This window comes from Scyliorhinus canicula, chromosome 6 (genome assembly GCF_902713615.1).
Source record: "Scyliorhinus canicula chromosome 6, sScyCan1.1, whole genome shotgun sequence".
NCBI classification, from domain to species: Eukaryota; Metazoa; Chordata; class Chondrichthyes; order Carcharhiniformes; family Scyliorhinidae; genus Scyliorhinus; species Scyliorhinus canicula.
In genome coordinates, this window is record NC_052151.1 from 116921070 (window position 1) to 116937600 (window position 16531).

Genomic DNA, 16531 nt, shown 5'->3' on the forward strand with positions numbered 1-16531 from the left:
GTTTAGATAGCAGTGGGGAACTCGTCGACAGAGTCAGAAACTCTCAGAAAACTTGCCACAAATGGCACTTAGAAACTTTTGCATTAGATCACGCCCCTTGTCTCTTGAAAGGCGGAAAAGGTACATAGAACTCCCAAGGTGTCCAGTTATTCAGGTGGCAAGTCCTAATTGAAATAAATCTCCCTGCTTGTGTCTACAAGTTTGGAAAAAAACATTTTCTAGCAGTTTCAATGACTGACATACCCTTAAGGGCTATCATTATAGCATTGTTGAGAGCTGGCTACTTTCCAAAATGTATAATTTTCACCGTGGGGTTCTGACAGGTTGGAGAAGTGGGGTGCTATTGAAAATTCACAGTTTGATTAACATCTCAAAGAGGTTATTGTTTTTTTAATAAATTTAGAGTACCCAATTATTTTATTTCCAACCAAGGGGCAATTTAATGTTGCCAATCCACCTAACTTGCACATCTTTGGGTTGTGGGGGTGAAATCCACGCAGAGATGAGGAGAATGTGCAAACACCACACGGACAGTGACCAGGGGCCCAGATCGAACCCAGGTCCTTAGCCTCGTCAGCAGCAGTGCTAACCACTGCACCACCGTGCTGCCCTACAAAGAGGTTATTGGAGTATCGATGTCTTTGATGTGTGCTTATGAATACAGATGTTTTAGAAAGGATTAAGTGCTTGATAGGGTTTAAAGATATTCAATGGGCTATTATGAATGGGGCTGCCTTTAATATGGTGAACTGTGTATTATATTTTATTTAATTTCATTTCAGCATGGCTCCTGAGTTCTCCCATGGTAGAAACAGGATGAATTGGCATTGAGGGTGTAGGGCACCATGGGTGTAAGTGGGGGATATGGGTTTATATGGAGAGTATGAGGGGCCATTGGTGGGTGGGGGCATGGGTTAGGATATCTTAGCATATATGAGGAATGTGGATTTGTTGCAGAGATGAGATGTGAGAAATGTGACGAATGAAGGATTTTAGGAAAATTCGATCATAAATGCATTCAGCAATTTCAGGGTTTAAAACCTTGGATTAGAGTGTGGTCGACTGCTGCGGTCCTGTTTTTAAAAAAATGATTCTATTTTACAGGTTGTGGACGCTTTTAGCAGACAGTAAGTGAAATTAACAGAGGATTATGTTTTTCAATCCGGGCTAATGCACTGTTGTTTGACTGAGGACAGTCCCTGGAAAGTTAATTTGTTTTTTAGCTCGGGGAGATGATGTCAGTGGTGAGTGGAGCTAAGAGACAGCGAGATTTTGAAAAGATTTTTGGGAGAGAAGAGTTTAAATCTGATCTGGGGGGGCGGTATGGTGGCGCAGTGGTTAGCACTGTTGGGTCATGGCGCCAAGGACCCGGGTTTGAACCCCGGCCATGGGTCACTGTCCATGTGCAGTTTGCACATTCTCCCCATGTCTGCGTGGGTTTCACCCCCACAACCCAAGGATGTACAGAGTGGGTGGATTGGCCACGCTAAATTGCCCCTAAATTGGGAAAAAAAGGTCTGATCTGGCAACCCTTGTTATTTTTTAGACCACAAGTAAAGACAGTTGTCTTTCCCGATAGGATGGTTTAAAAAAAGTAATAATATTTGAAGCAGAGCAGACTTGTCAGAAGACAAGGAAGAGGCTGAAACAACTCAGTTGAAGCAGTTATTTGAAGATGTTCAGAAAGAGTCTTCAGTGGTTTTAACTGGGGCCAAGAATCTGTCCGTGCAGCAAGTATTACGTTATGCCATGCTGGTTTTAAGCCGCGTTAAGAGCTGTATGTTTCTTTTCTTGTTGCTTAATGGGGAATTGTGCAGTAGTGCTAAAAGAGTCGTTTGTTTCAGGTGTAAAGTTAGATTAATATTGCATTCATAATGAAGTTTTGTTTTAAAATATCAAATACCTATTGCTTCGTGCAATCACTCCTGGAGCAAATCTTTCTTTCCGCACAGTCTTACAAAATGAACTAAAATATTGCGGTTTCGGTCCATTATCAGAGCCACTGTTGGGGCCTGGTCTGTGACCGTATTAGAAGTGAAGGGCCTGGTGTGCAAGAAAACAAATGGGCCAATTTCTCAGTAAATCTAGGTGGGTCTCTTAAACTGGCTCAGCACCTGGCAGCCCCTGTGGCTGCCGCCAATCTAGGTTGATGCGAGCTAACCCAACCTCATCCCACACCGGGACCCCTGGGTGAAACTTGTGCCATGAAGGGCACTTTTTCGTGAGGTGGGTGTGCTGAGCCAGCCGATTTCCTGACTCGATCTACCAGCCTCAGGAGTAAAATTCTAGCACGTAATCACTGTTGCTCAACTAATTTTGCACAGCAAGGTCTCACAACAATGTGAGTAATGTTCTCACTTCGGGGGAGTGGAAAAAAATCCACAAGTTGTTGACTCAAAGGTGAGACCACTACAACTAAATCAAAGCTGGCTGCTTGAAGTAACAATATAGTGAGAGTTAACATTCTTGCAGATTCTCAGACACAAAAGAAAATCTAAATAATAGTATTTCAATTTACATAACCTTAAAAACTCACTTTTCTGATTATCAGAGAAGGCCTATGAAATTTTTAGTTCTCAACCAGATAAGTTTGAAGGTCCAACTAACTATTCTAATCTAAAGATGTGAAAAGGTATTTTTTTTAGCAAACATCCAAAATAGAAACACAGGCCCATAACTTCCAGTTTCTGCAGGGTTACATTTGGGGGGCAATTCAGGGGGAATTTAATAAGTGTATTACGTGTATCCTGCAGCTACATCCTAGGATATATAGGCCAGGATTTACCGATATCGCGGCCAAGTGTTGATGCCAGCGTCAAAACCGGCGCAAGCGACGCCGGCGTTATCGGGCCTCCAGGCCCAGTAATTCTCCTCTTCTTCGGGGGCTAGAATGGCGCTAGAGTGCTGTGCGCTGCTCCGCCGCCGAGAGCCGGCCCTACACGGCTGGCATGGGTCAGCGCATGCGCGCCACGGCTGTCCCCTCGCCGGCGCATGCGCATGGTTGCCGTCTCCGTGCTGGCGCGGAGCAACATGTCGGCGACCAAACAGTGGGCCTGCGCGGCAGATCGCAGCCGCCCACCAATTGGAAGCCCCCGATCGCGGGCCTGGACCCCATGGAGCCCCACCCCCCACCCGGAGTCAGATCCCCCCCGCAGGACGTCCACATCGGCCGCGGGTTCAGGATCCGCTGGGTGGTACCAGGTCTGAACCACGCCGGCGAGACTCGGAGGAACTCGGTGGGAGTTTGGCCTGTCGCGCGCGGAGGGGCCACCGACCGGCACCGTGGCAACCGCGCGGGCAGTGCTCCAGTCACTGGAGAATCCGCGGACCGGCGTCGGAGTAGCGTGGCGGGATTCTCGTGCACCCCCGGTGATTCTCTGACCCGGCGCGGGCTCGGATAATCCTTGCCATAGTTTTCCATTGTGAGTCACTTTCTGTCACATTAATGTCACATTAAAGTTTCTGATGCTAATCTGTATAAAGCTCATTGATAAATTACCAACCTTTATTAGTTTCACTCTCTCGGATTAGAAAAGTTCCTAACTTATTGCCAGGTGATAACAATTGCCTCTCAGCGTCTTTGCGGGTTATTTCTCTGAAGAACCATCTGAAAATTAGTAAACAGGAAACCGTTAATGCATGTTTAACTTGACTCAGTTGATAACAATCCCTCTCTTGTGTATAGCACTGAGAAAAACTCATCTTGTCTATCCATAGCAGTCAGCCATATTGAACTAACTTTATTTGCACCTCCCCAACAGAGAGGGCAGCAGAGAGGGCAATGTAACAAAATGCCTAATTTATTCTTTGCAGAGCCTCGAACTTGTATTATTCATCCTAGATTGAGTTTTAATCAAAAACACGATGGCCACAAGCCCTAATGATCCATGTGCCAAACGTGAAATTACACAGACCATGTAAAATCTTGATGAATTGCCTTTATAATTGAACAAATTTCCCCTTTAATTGTCAGCAGGCATGTTTGTGACATCCACGCCTTGTTTTGGACGTTCCAGTAATGAATAGCAAATCTAGCTAAAGGCGGGGGCCCTTTAACCTTTGAAGCTGCCTCCATAAACTACAGATGTACGAACCATAACCCCTATCCCTCATGAAAATGGTGTGTGGGTTCAGGGCAGAAATTCCGAATTTGTGCCTCCAGTGCTATTTTCACCATGATGGCGAGCCTCTCCATTTGTGCGAAAATTCAGGCCTTTGACTCCCTACTCAAAAATATCTCTGAGATAAACTGTGGACCATAATCTGACACCAATATCATCAATTGCAAAACCACATCTCAAAAGCTCAACGCTTTTGGTGCTTGTGGTATTGGGTGTAGATTCAATATTTATCCACTTTTTATAGCTATCATCCAAAATAAAGTATTCTTTCCCTTCAACTTCAAATAAAACAACATGCACATGTTCCCATTGTTTTCTTGTGTTTGACTATGGAACAAAAGGAACCTTGGTTAGATCCTGGGCGGAGTCTCCCGCCGTTCGCTGGTGGCGGGATTCTCTGGTGGCCAACAGAGCACCCTCCCTTGGGTTTCCCAGCGGCGTGGGATAATTTCAATGGGAAATCTGATTAACATGAGTCGGGAATAGAGAATTCTCCCGTCAGCGAACAGTGCACCAATTTTTCCGTCCACACTAGCAGGAGCAGCAGGGCGGACTCGTGACAGAGATTCCCTGTCCAATCCTCATTCTGAGACACACTTCACAACTTTCACCAACTCTTCAAATATCTCTATCAAACTTTGGGACCAAGCATTAGTTTCTCGCTACTGCCTTCATTATGGCTATCCCTCTGTGCATGTTATGAAGTTCCTCGAGCAATATCTCTCTAAACCCTGGTGGAATAATGACTCTTAAATCACATAGAAGCCAGTTTTGATCTACACTCAGTTAATTTCGACATGTGAAACACACATCATAGTCAGCCATTTATGATAGAATTGAGCACTTCACTGAGCACCTCACCACAGCAAGTTTCTTCACTAATTTCCCTGGCAAATATTTGTTTGTAACTGAAGTAATTTGCAGGTAACTCAGTAGCTAAAAACAAATCAGTGTTTACCACCATGAAGCAATACTTATGCTTTTTAACTTTGATGCCACAGTCATGATTTAGAACTTTATTTAACTTTAAAATGTATTCTTTATCTATCTTACTGCTAATCTAAATGTCATCTGAGAAGCAGCATACTTCCTTCATCCACTTATACCTGATCCATAATGCTGTTGAACATTGTGGGAGCAGTAGACACCCCAAATGATAACATTGCTGGTACAGCCCTTTGTATGAATAATGATAAGCACTTCAATGCTCTTGTCAACTAATACTAATAGCAAATATGCATTTGACAAATCTATCTTACTGAACACCTTTCAATTGGCTACATTAGAAAACAAATCTTTATGGATCGGCAGTGAGTATCATTTTCTATCCCCTTATTTACTATTTGTTTTAATCTCCAAAAATCCAAATTGACCCATCTGCATTTTGAACTATCCACAATAGGTGCAGCCCATTCAATGCACTTCACCTTAATTTTCCCTGTTCTTTTAATCTATTCAGCGAGTTATTTACTGCTTCTAACTGTTTGTAAGGAACTGGCGAAGGCTTACAAAATGTCAACTGTACATTGTCCTTTATCTTGACTTCAGCCTTGTGATGCCTAATTTTATCTTTTGGTCTTCCTTGCTCAAAGACCACACTACACTCTCTCAGCACTTCCTCAATGACAGATGTGCTCTTACTGATCCTTACTGTAAATAACTCTGCCCAGTTTAACTGTATCTGAAGCTAATTCAACTCCCAGTGCAAACTCATTCTTAGTCATGCTATAATATGAGTCCAGAATCTCATTAGTTCCAGAATAGTCCATAGTACTGAGGGTAACATTAGTTAAACACCACCTCAAACACATCTGATTATCATAGAATTTACAGTGCAGAAGGAGGCCATTCGGCCCATTGAGTCTGCACCGGCTCTTGCTTAGAGCACCCTACCCAAGGTCAACACCCAGTGGCGTGCAGAGGGGGGGGCCGACGGTGCGCTGGCCCCGGGCATCGATTGGATGGGGGCAGCAGCGTGAAGAGAACGGAGCACCTACCGCGGTCGGCCAGAGCGCGCCTGCGCACCGCGGTGGCCAGAGCGCGCCTGCGCACCGCGGTCGGCCAGAGCGCGCCTGCGCACCGCGGTCGGCCGGAGCGCGCCTGCGCACCGCGGTCGGCCGGAGCGCGCCTGCGCACCGCGGTCGGCCGGAGCGCGCCTGCGCACCGCGGTCGGCCGGAGCGCGCCTGCGCACCGCGGTCGGCCGGAGCGCGCATGCGCACCGCGGTCGGCCGGAGCGCGCCTGCGCACCCCGGTCGGCCGGAGCGCGCCTGCGCACCGCGGTCGGCCGGAGTGCGCCTGCGCCTGCGCCGGAGTGAACAAAAAGGGCGCGAATTCTTCTCCCGAATCGATGGCAATCAATGCCACCATGGGTGAGTTTTATTTATTCTTTATCTTTATCTTTTGATCCATTTTTAAACTCTTCTCTGCACCCTCTCTATAGTTGTCAACTTTACTAAACTGTTGTGCCCAGAATTTGACATTTGGGCCAGGGGCACCCATTTGGGACAGAACCAGTATTTTATGAAGATTCATCATGGCCTCTTAACTTTTGCCCTCTTACCCTTTATACTTAAAGCCCAGGGTCCTATAAATGGGAGATTCTCAGAGACAGGGGCAGCACGGTAGCATGGTGGTTAGCATAAATGCTTCACAGCTCCAGGGTCCCAGGTTCGGTTCCCGGCTGGGTCACTGTCTGTGCGGAGTCTGCACGTCCTCCCCGTGTGTGCGTGGGTTTCCTCCGGGTGCTCCGGTTTCCTCCCACAGTCCAAAGATGTGCGGGTTAGGTGGATTGGCCATGATAAATTGCCCGTAGTGTAAGGTTAATGGGGGGATTGTTGGGTTATGGGTATACGGGTTACGTGGGTTTAAGTAGGGTGATCATTGTTCGGCACAACATCGAGGGCTGAAGGGCCTGTTCTGTGCTGTACTGGTCTATGTTCTATGTTCTACTTGACTGCAAACTGCTGGAGCTCGGATCTTGAACAGAGCTTTATATCTGGATTTGGAGACCCTTTATGCACAAACAGGCCCCACATGAGCAGGGTTTTGTGAAGAAGAAGTGATCTGGAAATGTGTCGACTGTGAAAATTATATTTGTGGAAATTGGGTGAAGTAATGCCGGTGTTTGATGAGACTTGGTGCTAAAGCTTTAGAGAAATGAAGATGGAATTTGAAGATGATTTGAAGAAGTTCAACGTTTTGAAGGATATTGTGGCTGAAATGAATGCGATACATGCTGAATGGGCTGATTAAGAAATGTGTGAGATATGTCTTTGTATCTGCTATGTGTAATTTATCGGTCATATTATTGCAATTTTCCTGTTAATTCATGTTTAATTTACGTTGATTTTGGTGTGATTGCTAATATAAAAGTGAAGTCTTGTATATTGGTCTTAGTTGGGTTGTTTGTAGTTTGTTTCCACAAGGGTCATAACAGTATTTCCATGATGTTGCTGCTCGTATCCTTCTCCATGGGGGTTGCAGAGGAGGGAGGCACAACTTTCGAGACATAACATCTCACCCATTGCTGCAAAGCAAAATGACTGAAGAAGAGAACAATATCCCTAGAATCCCAGCGCTAAGGGGAAATTGACTAACTCTTACAGCGCAATTTAACCTCAGGCAGCCGTCCTATACCTTAGAGATGACCTAGAGGCAGCTTGGGGCCTGTCGTGAAGGTGAGTGAGTGCCTTTAAATTTGCTTATCTTTCACCGGGAGCAGGGTTTGAGGGAATATCAGGTAAGCTCTTCGTTTCTTTTTCTTCTTCTTGTTTTTTTAAAAATCTAGAGGTGATGTCAGGGAAGGCAGTACAATGCTCCTCCTGCAGAATGTTTGAGGTGAGGGACGCCGTCAGTGTCCCTGCTGATTTCATCTGTGGGAAGTGCACCCAACTCCAGATCCTCAAAAACCGTGTTAGAGACCTGGAGCTTGAGCTGGATGAACTTCGGATCATTCGGGAGGCAGAGGGGGTCATAGATAGGAGCTTCAGGGAAGTAGTTACACCAAAGACTGGAGATAGATGGGTAACTGTAAGAGGGACTGGGAAGAAGCAGTCAGTGCAGGGACCCCCTGCGGTCGTTCCCCTGAGTAACAAGTATACCGTTTTGGATACTTGTGGGGGGGGGGACTTACCAGGGGTAAGCCATGGGGTACGGGCCTCTGGCACGGAGTCTGTCTCTGTTGCTCAGAAGGGAAGGGGGGAAAGGAGTAGAACATTAGTAATTGGGGACTCAATAGTCAGGGACACAGATAGGAGATTTTGTGGGAGCGAGAGAGACTCACGTTTGGTATGTTGCCTCCCAGGTGCAAGGGTACGTGATGTCTCGGATCGTGTTTTCCGGGTCCTTAAGGGGGAGGGGGAGCAGCCCCAAGTCGTAGTCCACATTGGCACTAACGACATAGGTAGGAAAGGGGACAAGGATGTCAGGCAGGCCTTTAGGGAGCTAGGATGTAAGCGCAGAGCAAGAACAAACAGAGTTGTTATCTCTGGGTTGTTGCCCGTGCCACGTGATAGTGAGATGAGGAATAGGGAGAGAGAGCAATTAAACACGTGGCTACAGGGATGGTGCAGGCGGGAGGGATTCAGATTTCTGGATAACTGGGGCTCTTTCTGGGGAAGGTGGGACCTCTATAGACAGGATGGTCTACATCTGAACCTGAGGGGCACCAATATCCTGGGGGGGAGATTTGTTAGTGCTCTTTGGGGGGGGTTTAAACTAATTCAGCAGGGGCATGGGAACCTGGATTGTAGTTTTGGGGTACGGGAGATTGAGAGTATAGAGGTCAGGAGCACAGATTTGACTTTGCAGGAGGGTGCCAGTGTTCAGGTAGGTGGTTTGAAGTGTGTCTACTTCAATGCCAGGAGTATACGAAATAAGGTAGGGGAACTGGCAGCATGGGTTGGTACCTGGGACTTTGATGTTGTGGCCATTTCAGAGACATTGATAGAGCAGGGACAGGAATGGTTGTTGCAGGTTCCGGGGTTTAGGTGTTTTAGTAAGCTCAGAGAAGGGGGCAAAAGAGGGGGAGGTGTGGCGCTGCTTGTCAAGGAGAGTATTACAGTGGCGGAAAGGATGCTAGATGGGGACTCTTCTTCCGAGGTAATATGGGCTGAGGTTAGAAACAGGAAAGGAGAGGTCACCCTGTTGGGAGTTTTCTATAGGCCACCTAATAGTTCTAGGGATGTAGAGGAAAGGATGGCGAAGATGATTCTGGAAAAGAGCGAAAGTAACAGGGTAGTTGTTATGGGAGACTTTAACTTTCCAAATATTGACTGGAAAAGATATAGTTCGAGTACACTAGATGGGTCGTTCTTTGTACAATGTGTGCAGGAGGGTTTCCTGACACAATATGTTGACAGGCCAACAAGAGGCGAGGCCACATTGGATTTGGTTTTGGGTAATGAACCAGGCCAGGTGTTAGATCTGGAGGTAGGTGAGCACTTTGGAAACAGTGACCACAATTCGGTGACCTTTACGTTAGTGATGGAAAGGGATAAGTATACCCCGCAGGGCAAGAGTTATAGCTGGGGGAAGGGCAATTATGATGCCATTAGACATGACTTAGGATGTGTAGGTTGGAGAAGTAGGCTGCAAGGGTTGGGCACACTGGATATGTGGAGCTTGTTCAAGGAACAGCTATTGCATGTTCTTGATAAGTACGTACCAGTCAGGCAGGGAGGAAGGGGTCGAGCGAGGGAACCGTGGTTTACCAAAGAAGTGGAATCTCTTGTTAAGAGGAAGAAGGAGGCCTATGTGAAGATGAGGCATGAAGTTTCAGTTGGGGCGCTTGATAGTTACAAGGAAGCGAGGAAGGATCTAAAGAGAGAGCTAAGACGAGCAAGGAGAGGACATGAGAAGTCTTTGGCAGGTAGGATCAAGGAAAACCCAAAAGCTTTCTATAGATATGTCAGGAATAAAAGAATGACTAGGGTAAGAGTAGGGCCAGTCAAGGACAGTGGTGGGAAGTTGTGTGTGGAGGCTGAGGAGATAAGCAAGATACCAAATGAATACCTTTTGTCAGTATTCACTCAGGAAAAAGATAATATTGTGGAGGAGAATTTTGAGACCCAGGCTATTAGAATAGATGGCATTGAGGTGCGTAGGGAAGAAGTGTTGGCAATTCTGGACAAGGTGAAAATAGCTAAGTCCCCGGGGCCTGATGGGATTTATCCTAGGATTCTCTGGGAAGCCAGGGAAGAGATTGTTGAGCCTTTGGCTTTGATTTTTAGGTCATCATTGGCTACAGGAATAGTGCCAGAGGACTGGAGGATAGCAAATGTGGTCCCTTTGTTCAAGAAGGGGAGTAGAGATAACCCCAGTAACTATAGGCCGGTGAGCCTAATGTCTGTGGTGGATAAAGTCTTGGAGAGGATTATAAAAGATACAATTTATAATCATCTAGATAGGAATAATATGATTAGGGATAGTCAGCATGGTTTTGTGAAGGGTAGGTCATGCCTCACAAACCTTATCGAGTTCTTTGAGAAGGTGACTGAACAGGTAGACGAGGGTAGAGCAGTTGATGTGGTGTATATGGATTTCAGTAAAGCGTTTGATAAGGTTCCCCACGGTCGGCTATTGCAGAAAATACGGAGGCTGGGGATTGAGGGTGATTTAGAGATGTGGATCAGAAATTGGCTAGTTGAAAGAAGACAGAGAGTGGTAGTTGATGGGAAATGTTCAGAATGGAGTTCAGTTACGAGTGGCGTACCACAAGGATCTGTTCTGGGGCCGTTGCTGTTTGTCATTTTTATAAATGACCTAGAGGAGGGCGCAGAAGGATGGGTGAGTAAACTTGCAGACGACACTAAAGTCGGTGGAGTTGTAGACAGTGCGGAAGGATGTTGCAGGTTACAGAGGGACATAGATACGCTGCAGAGCTGGGCTGAGAGGTGGCAAATGGAGTTTAATGTGGAGAAGTGTGAGGTGATTCACTTTGGAAAGAATAACAGGAATGCGGAATATTTGGCTAATGTTAAAATTCTTGGTAGTGTGGATGAGCAGAGGGATCTCGGTGTCCATGTACATAGATCCCTGAAAGTTGCCATCCAGGTTGATAGGGTTGTGAAGAAGGCCTATGGTGTGTTGGCCTTTATTGGTAGAGGGATTGAGTTCCGGAGCCATGAGGTCATGTTGCAGTTATACAAAACTCTAGTATGGCCGCATTTGGAGTATTGCGCACAGTTCTGGTCGCCTCATTATAGGAAGGACGTGGAAGCTTTGGAACGGATGCAGAGGAGATTTACCAGGATGTTGCCTGGTATGGAGGGAAAATCTTATGAGGAAAGGCTGATGGACTTGAGGTTGTTTTCGTTAGAGAGAAGAAGGTTAAGAGGTGACTTAATAGAGGCATACAAAATGATCAGAGGGTTAGATAGGGTGGACAGCGAGAGCCTTCTCCCGCGGATGGAGGTGGCTAGCACGAGGGGACATAGCCTTAAATTGAGGGGTAATAGATATAGGACAGAGGTCAGAGGTGGGTTTTTTACGCAAAGAGTGGTGAGGCCGTGGAATGCCCTACCTGCAACAGTAGTGAACTCGCCAACATTGAGGGCATTTAAAAGTTTATTGGATAAGCATATGGATGATAAGGGCATAGTGTAGGTTAGATGGCCTTTAGTTTTTTTCCATGTCGGTGCAACATCGAGGGCCGAAGGGCCTGTACTGCGCTGTATCGTTCTATGTTCTAAAGATAAAGAGGTCAGTGAATAGCTCTAGAACGGGTGCAACTACGTTTTCAATAGGTTTTTTGGTGATATTTAATGAAATATTTACGTGGGGCTTTGGGGCATACAATCAAGATTTGCCCCGGGCATCACCAGACCTCTGCACGCCACTGTCAACACCTCCACCCTATCCCCATAACCCAGTAACCCCCCCCCCCCAACACTAAGGGCAATTTTGGACACTAAGGGCAATTTATCATGTCCAATCAACCTAACCTGCACATCTTTGGACTGTGGGAGGAAACCGGAGCACCCGGAGGAAACCCACGCACACACGGGGAGGATGTGCAGACTCCGCACAGACAGTGACCCAAGCTGGGAATCGAACCTGGGACCCTGGAGCTATGAAGCAATTGTGCTATCCACAATGCAGCCATGCTGCCCACATCTGCTCCCATCATGGTGAGGAAAGCATTTACTTTATCTACATCTCCTATTGTATTTGCTTCTGACCAAATGTGTAAGTTTTGTTTGTCCATTTGCATTATATAGCAATCCTCTTTCATAGGGCTGAATCCCCCCACTGTCCCCAAATATGCCTTCAGTACCATTTTTTTCAATTGCATATTGTGCTGACTCACTGAATACGATGTGCACATGGGCCTGGATTCTCCGAGCCTCAGCATCACAATCGCACTCGACGCGGGCCGGAGAATGGGTGTCAGATCCGCGATCGGGTCCAGCGTCGCTCCCACGATTCTCCGGGGACCGGTGAATCGCCACCAATCCCGAGCGCATGGGCGACGCAACTCAAGTTGGGGGCCATTGAAAGAGGCCCCCGCAGCGATTCTCAGCCGACAACCAGCCGAGTACCCGCCAGCGTTGTGAACTCATGGTTCCACCCGGTGGGATCTTGGAGTGGTGGCTGCAGACTCAGTCCGCGGCTGCCTTGGTGGGGGGCGGGGCATCCGTCACGGCCAGGCTCGCGATTGGGGGCCACCGATTGGCGGACGGGCGTGATCTCGGGTGGGCCCACGGTGTGGGTCCGCCATGTTGCACGGACCCGCGGCCAGAAGTGCAGAGCCCCGTATCGGCAGCCATGGCTGCGAGGAGCACTCCGGGGCCTTGCTAAACCCCCTACAAAACGGAGAATCACTCTGGACTTTCTCCAGGAAAATCCAGAGTGATTCATGCTCATTTTCTCGTGGACATGGGGGCATAGCCCCATTATTGGAGAATCCCGCCCATGGAGTTTCCTCAAAATCTACTTTAGGAGTTCAAAAATGCGTCACAATTTTCTTCAAGTCTTGATTTATCAAATTAAATGTAAAATAAAATAAAATTCCATCTCATCTTATTGTGGTCATCTTTCAGTTGTGTATCAATGATGGGAAAAATTCACCATGTGGATTCACCGCAAGCAGCCATAATTGAACTATTTATTTATATCTCCCCAACAGAGGAAGAAATATAGCAAAATGCTCAGACCTAGCATTATAATATACTATCTGTATTAAAACAGGAAGGTTCAGACCCCACTTCAGCATTTTATGCTCATAATCTAGGCTGACATAACAGCACAGCACTGTTGGAAGAGACATACCTTTGGACCCTCTCTGCCTGTTTAGATGACTATTAAAGATCACATGTCACTATTTTAGAAGAGCATGCTGATCAGCAGTTTGCAAATATCTTAGCTAACATTATTGCTGTGCGCAAAATGGCTATCCCATTTCCTCCAGTGACTGCATATCAAAATTAATTTAGCTACTTTTGGATCTATCTGAGGGACACAAATAGATACTTTGTAATCTAAAGTCTACCGGCTTAGATTTCAGGGTATAGTATAACTGTTCACCAAAAGCCATTCTGACTTTCTATTTCAAGTATTACAATTTATTTAAAATCTATTGTTTTATACAATTATACTGAACAAAGCTCCCTGACTAGATTGCTGCTAGCTTGATTAAAAAGGGCAATAAAAGAATATGCCTACTAACATTAACAAATAATTAACATGTCAATGTCACATTTATCTCGGTGTTCTAATGAAGGCACATTTAAATACCTAAATCTTTCCTACAATTTGCAACCGTTTTAGGTTTGATTTATACAATAGGAGGCAACTTGCAAATGTATTTATACTGAGGTTGATTAAAATATCTAAGCCAACTCCAAGAAAGATGTTTACGCAAAGTAATTCCCGATGTTGACGAGATGATGCCAGAGAACCTGGTTTCTGCTTTGCATTGGACAAACCAAAGGTCCACCATTACATCATTACAAAGAATTGCAAAGTATTTGCAAACACAGAAACAGACCACAGCCAGGTGTTTATGCTCGAGAGGAGCCTCCACTCACCTACCTCATCTAACCCTATCGACATACCCCCCATTCATTTCTCTTTCATGTGCTTATCCAACTTCCTCTTAGGCATCCATGCTGATCATCTCAACTACTCCCTGCAGTAGTGACTTCAATTATCTAACCACTCTGTGGTATTGCACATTGTGCCACACACATGTCCCTATGGCAAACTTCCACATAGTCAAACGTGTGTAAGTACATTTACAATTCAGCCACGACTACAGCGCAGACAAAGAATATTTGCCCAAAGCAACTAACTTATCATTTCTCATGGACCTGCTGTGGCTCCCTAGTATTTTCTATTTTTATTTTGGTCAACTTCTATTCCTGTTAGACTGCACATAAATTGAAGAAAAACACCTGTGGGACATCAGAGGTAAAATATAAATAATGAGACTGGACAGGGAACTCAAAAACAACAAAATAGGTTGTGATTGCTTTACAAATGTAAATATTCAAATTTCACAGCTTCATAGGTCTTCTAACGAGAATACTTGCAGGAAATTTTAAATACCTCCCACATTAAAGACTGATCCAGGAGGTGTGATTGCAGCGGATTGGGGGTAGAATACGAGATTGGATGGAGGATTGGCTGACTGACAGACAGCAGAGGGTCAGGATAAATGGGTCCTTATCTGGGCTGGTGAACTGTTACCAGTGAGGTGCTGCAGGGCTAAATCCTCAGACCTCAACTGTTCACAATTTTTATAAATGATCTACAAGCAGGGACAAAGAGTAATATAGCAAAATTTGAGGATGATACTAAAATAGGCGGGAAAGCAGGCAGTGAAGAGAAGATACAGATTTTACAGACGGATATAGATAGACTAGGAGATTGGGTCAAAACTTGGCAGATGGAGTTTAATGTAGATAATTGTAAGATTATCCACTTTGGCCAAAAAACTAGAAAGGCAAATTATCATCTAATTGGAAATCAGATTCTAAATGCGTCTGTTTGCAGGTTCAGCATGTAATTAAAAAAGCAAATGGAATGTTGTGTGTATTGCAAAAGGACTGGAATATAAAAGTAGAGAAGTGCTATTGCAATTGTATAAGATGTTGGTGAGAGCACATTTGGAGTATTGTGTCTTGTTTTGGTCTCCTTATTTCAGGAAGAATGTGGCAGCATTGGAGGCAGTTCAGAGGAGATTCACCAGATTGATTAAGGGGACGAAAGGTTGTCGTATGGGGAGAACTTCAACAGTTTGGGCTTATACTCGCTGGAGGATGAGAGGGGATCTGATCAAGGTATATAAGATACTAAAAGTAATTGATGAAATAAACGTAGACCAAATGTTCTCCCTTGTAGGGCAATCTAGAACTAGAGGTCACAGATATAGGGTGAGGGGCAGCAGATTTAGAACTGCGATGAGGAGGAACTACTTCTCGCAGAGGGTGGTGAATGTGTGGAACCCACTGACCCATGGTGCGGAGGAATCTGAGTCATTGAATGGTTTCAGGAAGGAGATAGATTTTAAAAATGGGTTAAAGGGATATGGGGAACAGGCAGGAAGTTGAATTTGAGACCAGAGAGAGATCAGCCATGATCTGATAAAATGGCGGAGCAGGCTCAAAGGGCTGAATTGCCTACTTCTGATCCTAATTCCTATGTTCCTAACGATTACTGCTGCAACTGTTTTAGACCAAGAATGGAAATGATGATACAGAATAAAAATATGAAGAAGTTACACTCCACGACATGAATTAATTTAAAAAAATTCAAAATTTACTTTTCCACTTCTAACGAAGCCACCCTTGCCAAAAAGCTACTGGGAGCGAATCCTTCTTTTCCCGAAATCAATGATCTTGTCTTCCACCAGTCTCCCTCTCTGGAAAGAAAAGTGAGAAAAATTAAATTACTTTTGGGATGATTGTGAAAATGTTTTTGTGGGTGATATTAGAATATTCATCTATAGAGTTAAAGGTGTTATTATATGGTGATGTTAATCTTTTCCTCCATTTGTGTTTAATCCGCAGTAAGCAGGACGCATAAACGAGGATAGAAATTAACGAACAAGGTTTATTACCATACAGATCAAAACTCCTCCACTCCCCTAAGGTCTCCTTCCCCAAACTGCGCCCAAGTCAGGGTTTTTATGTGAGATGGGGTTCACCTTGTTAAGGGGAAGCTCTGTTCCCTTAGAGGGGCAGTTCATATTCCAGAGAGATCATGGGAAACCGTATGGTCCTAGTCCCAGGACCTCCATTGGGATTGTAACACTCCTCCCCCCCCCCCCCCCCCACCAAATACGCAACAATGTCGACATCTATAAGTATGTGCGCCGGGTCTTTTGATCATTTAGATCGCGGACGACGTTCAGGCGCAGGAGAGCGGCATTTGCATGATGAGTGTCTGGGTGGAGTCGGCATTGCAG

The 16531-nt window shown here is 45.6% G+C and overlaps 1 protein-coding gene across 6 annotated transcripts in view; it reads right to left on the reverse strand.

The window, feature by feature from the left end:
- The window catches only part of blk (BLK proto-oncogene, Src family tyrosine kinase), a 156460-nt gene that overhangs the window by 65491 nt on the left and 74438 nt on the right, over positions 1-16531 (reverse strand). For all 6 annotated transcript variants that reach the window (XM_038799959.1, XM_038799957.1, XM_038799962.1 and 3 more), the window contains exons 5-6: positions 15887-15985; positions 3504-3607 (exon numbers count right to left, since the gene is read on the reverse strand). In XM_038799959.1, coding sequence (XP_038655887.1) covers positions 3504-3607; positions 15887-15985 — 203 coding nt within the window. The remainder of the gene's footprint in view (positions 1-3503; positions 3608-15886; positions 15986-16531) is intronic.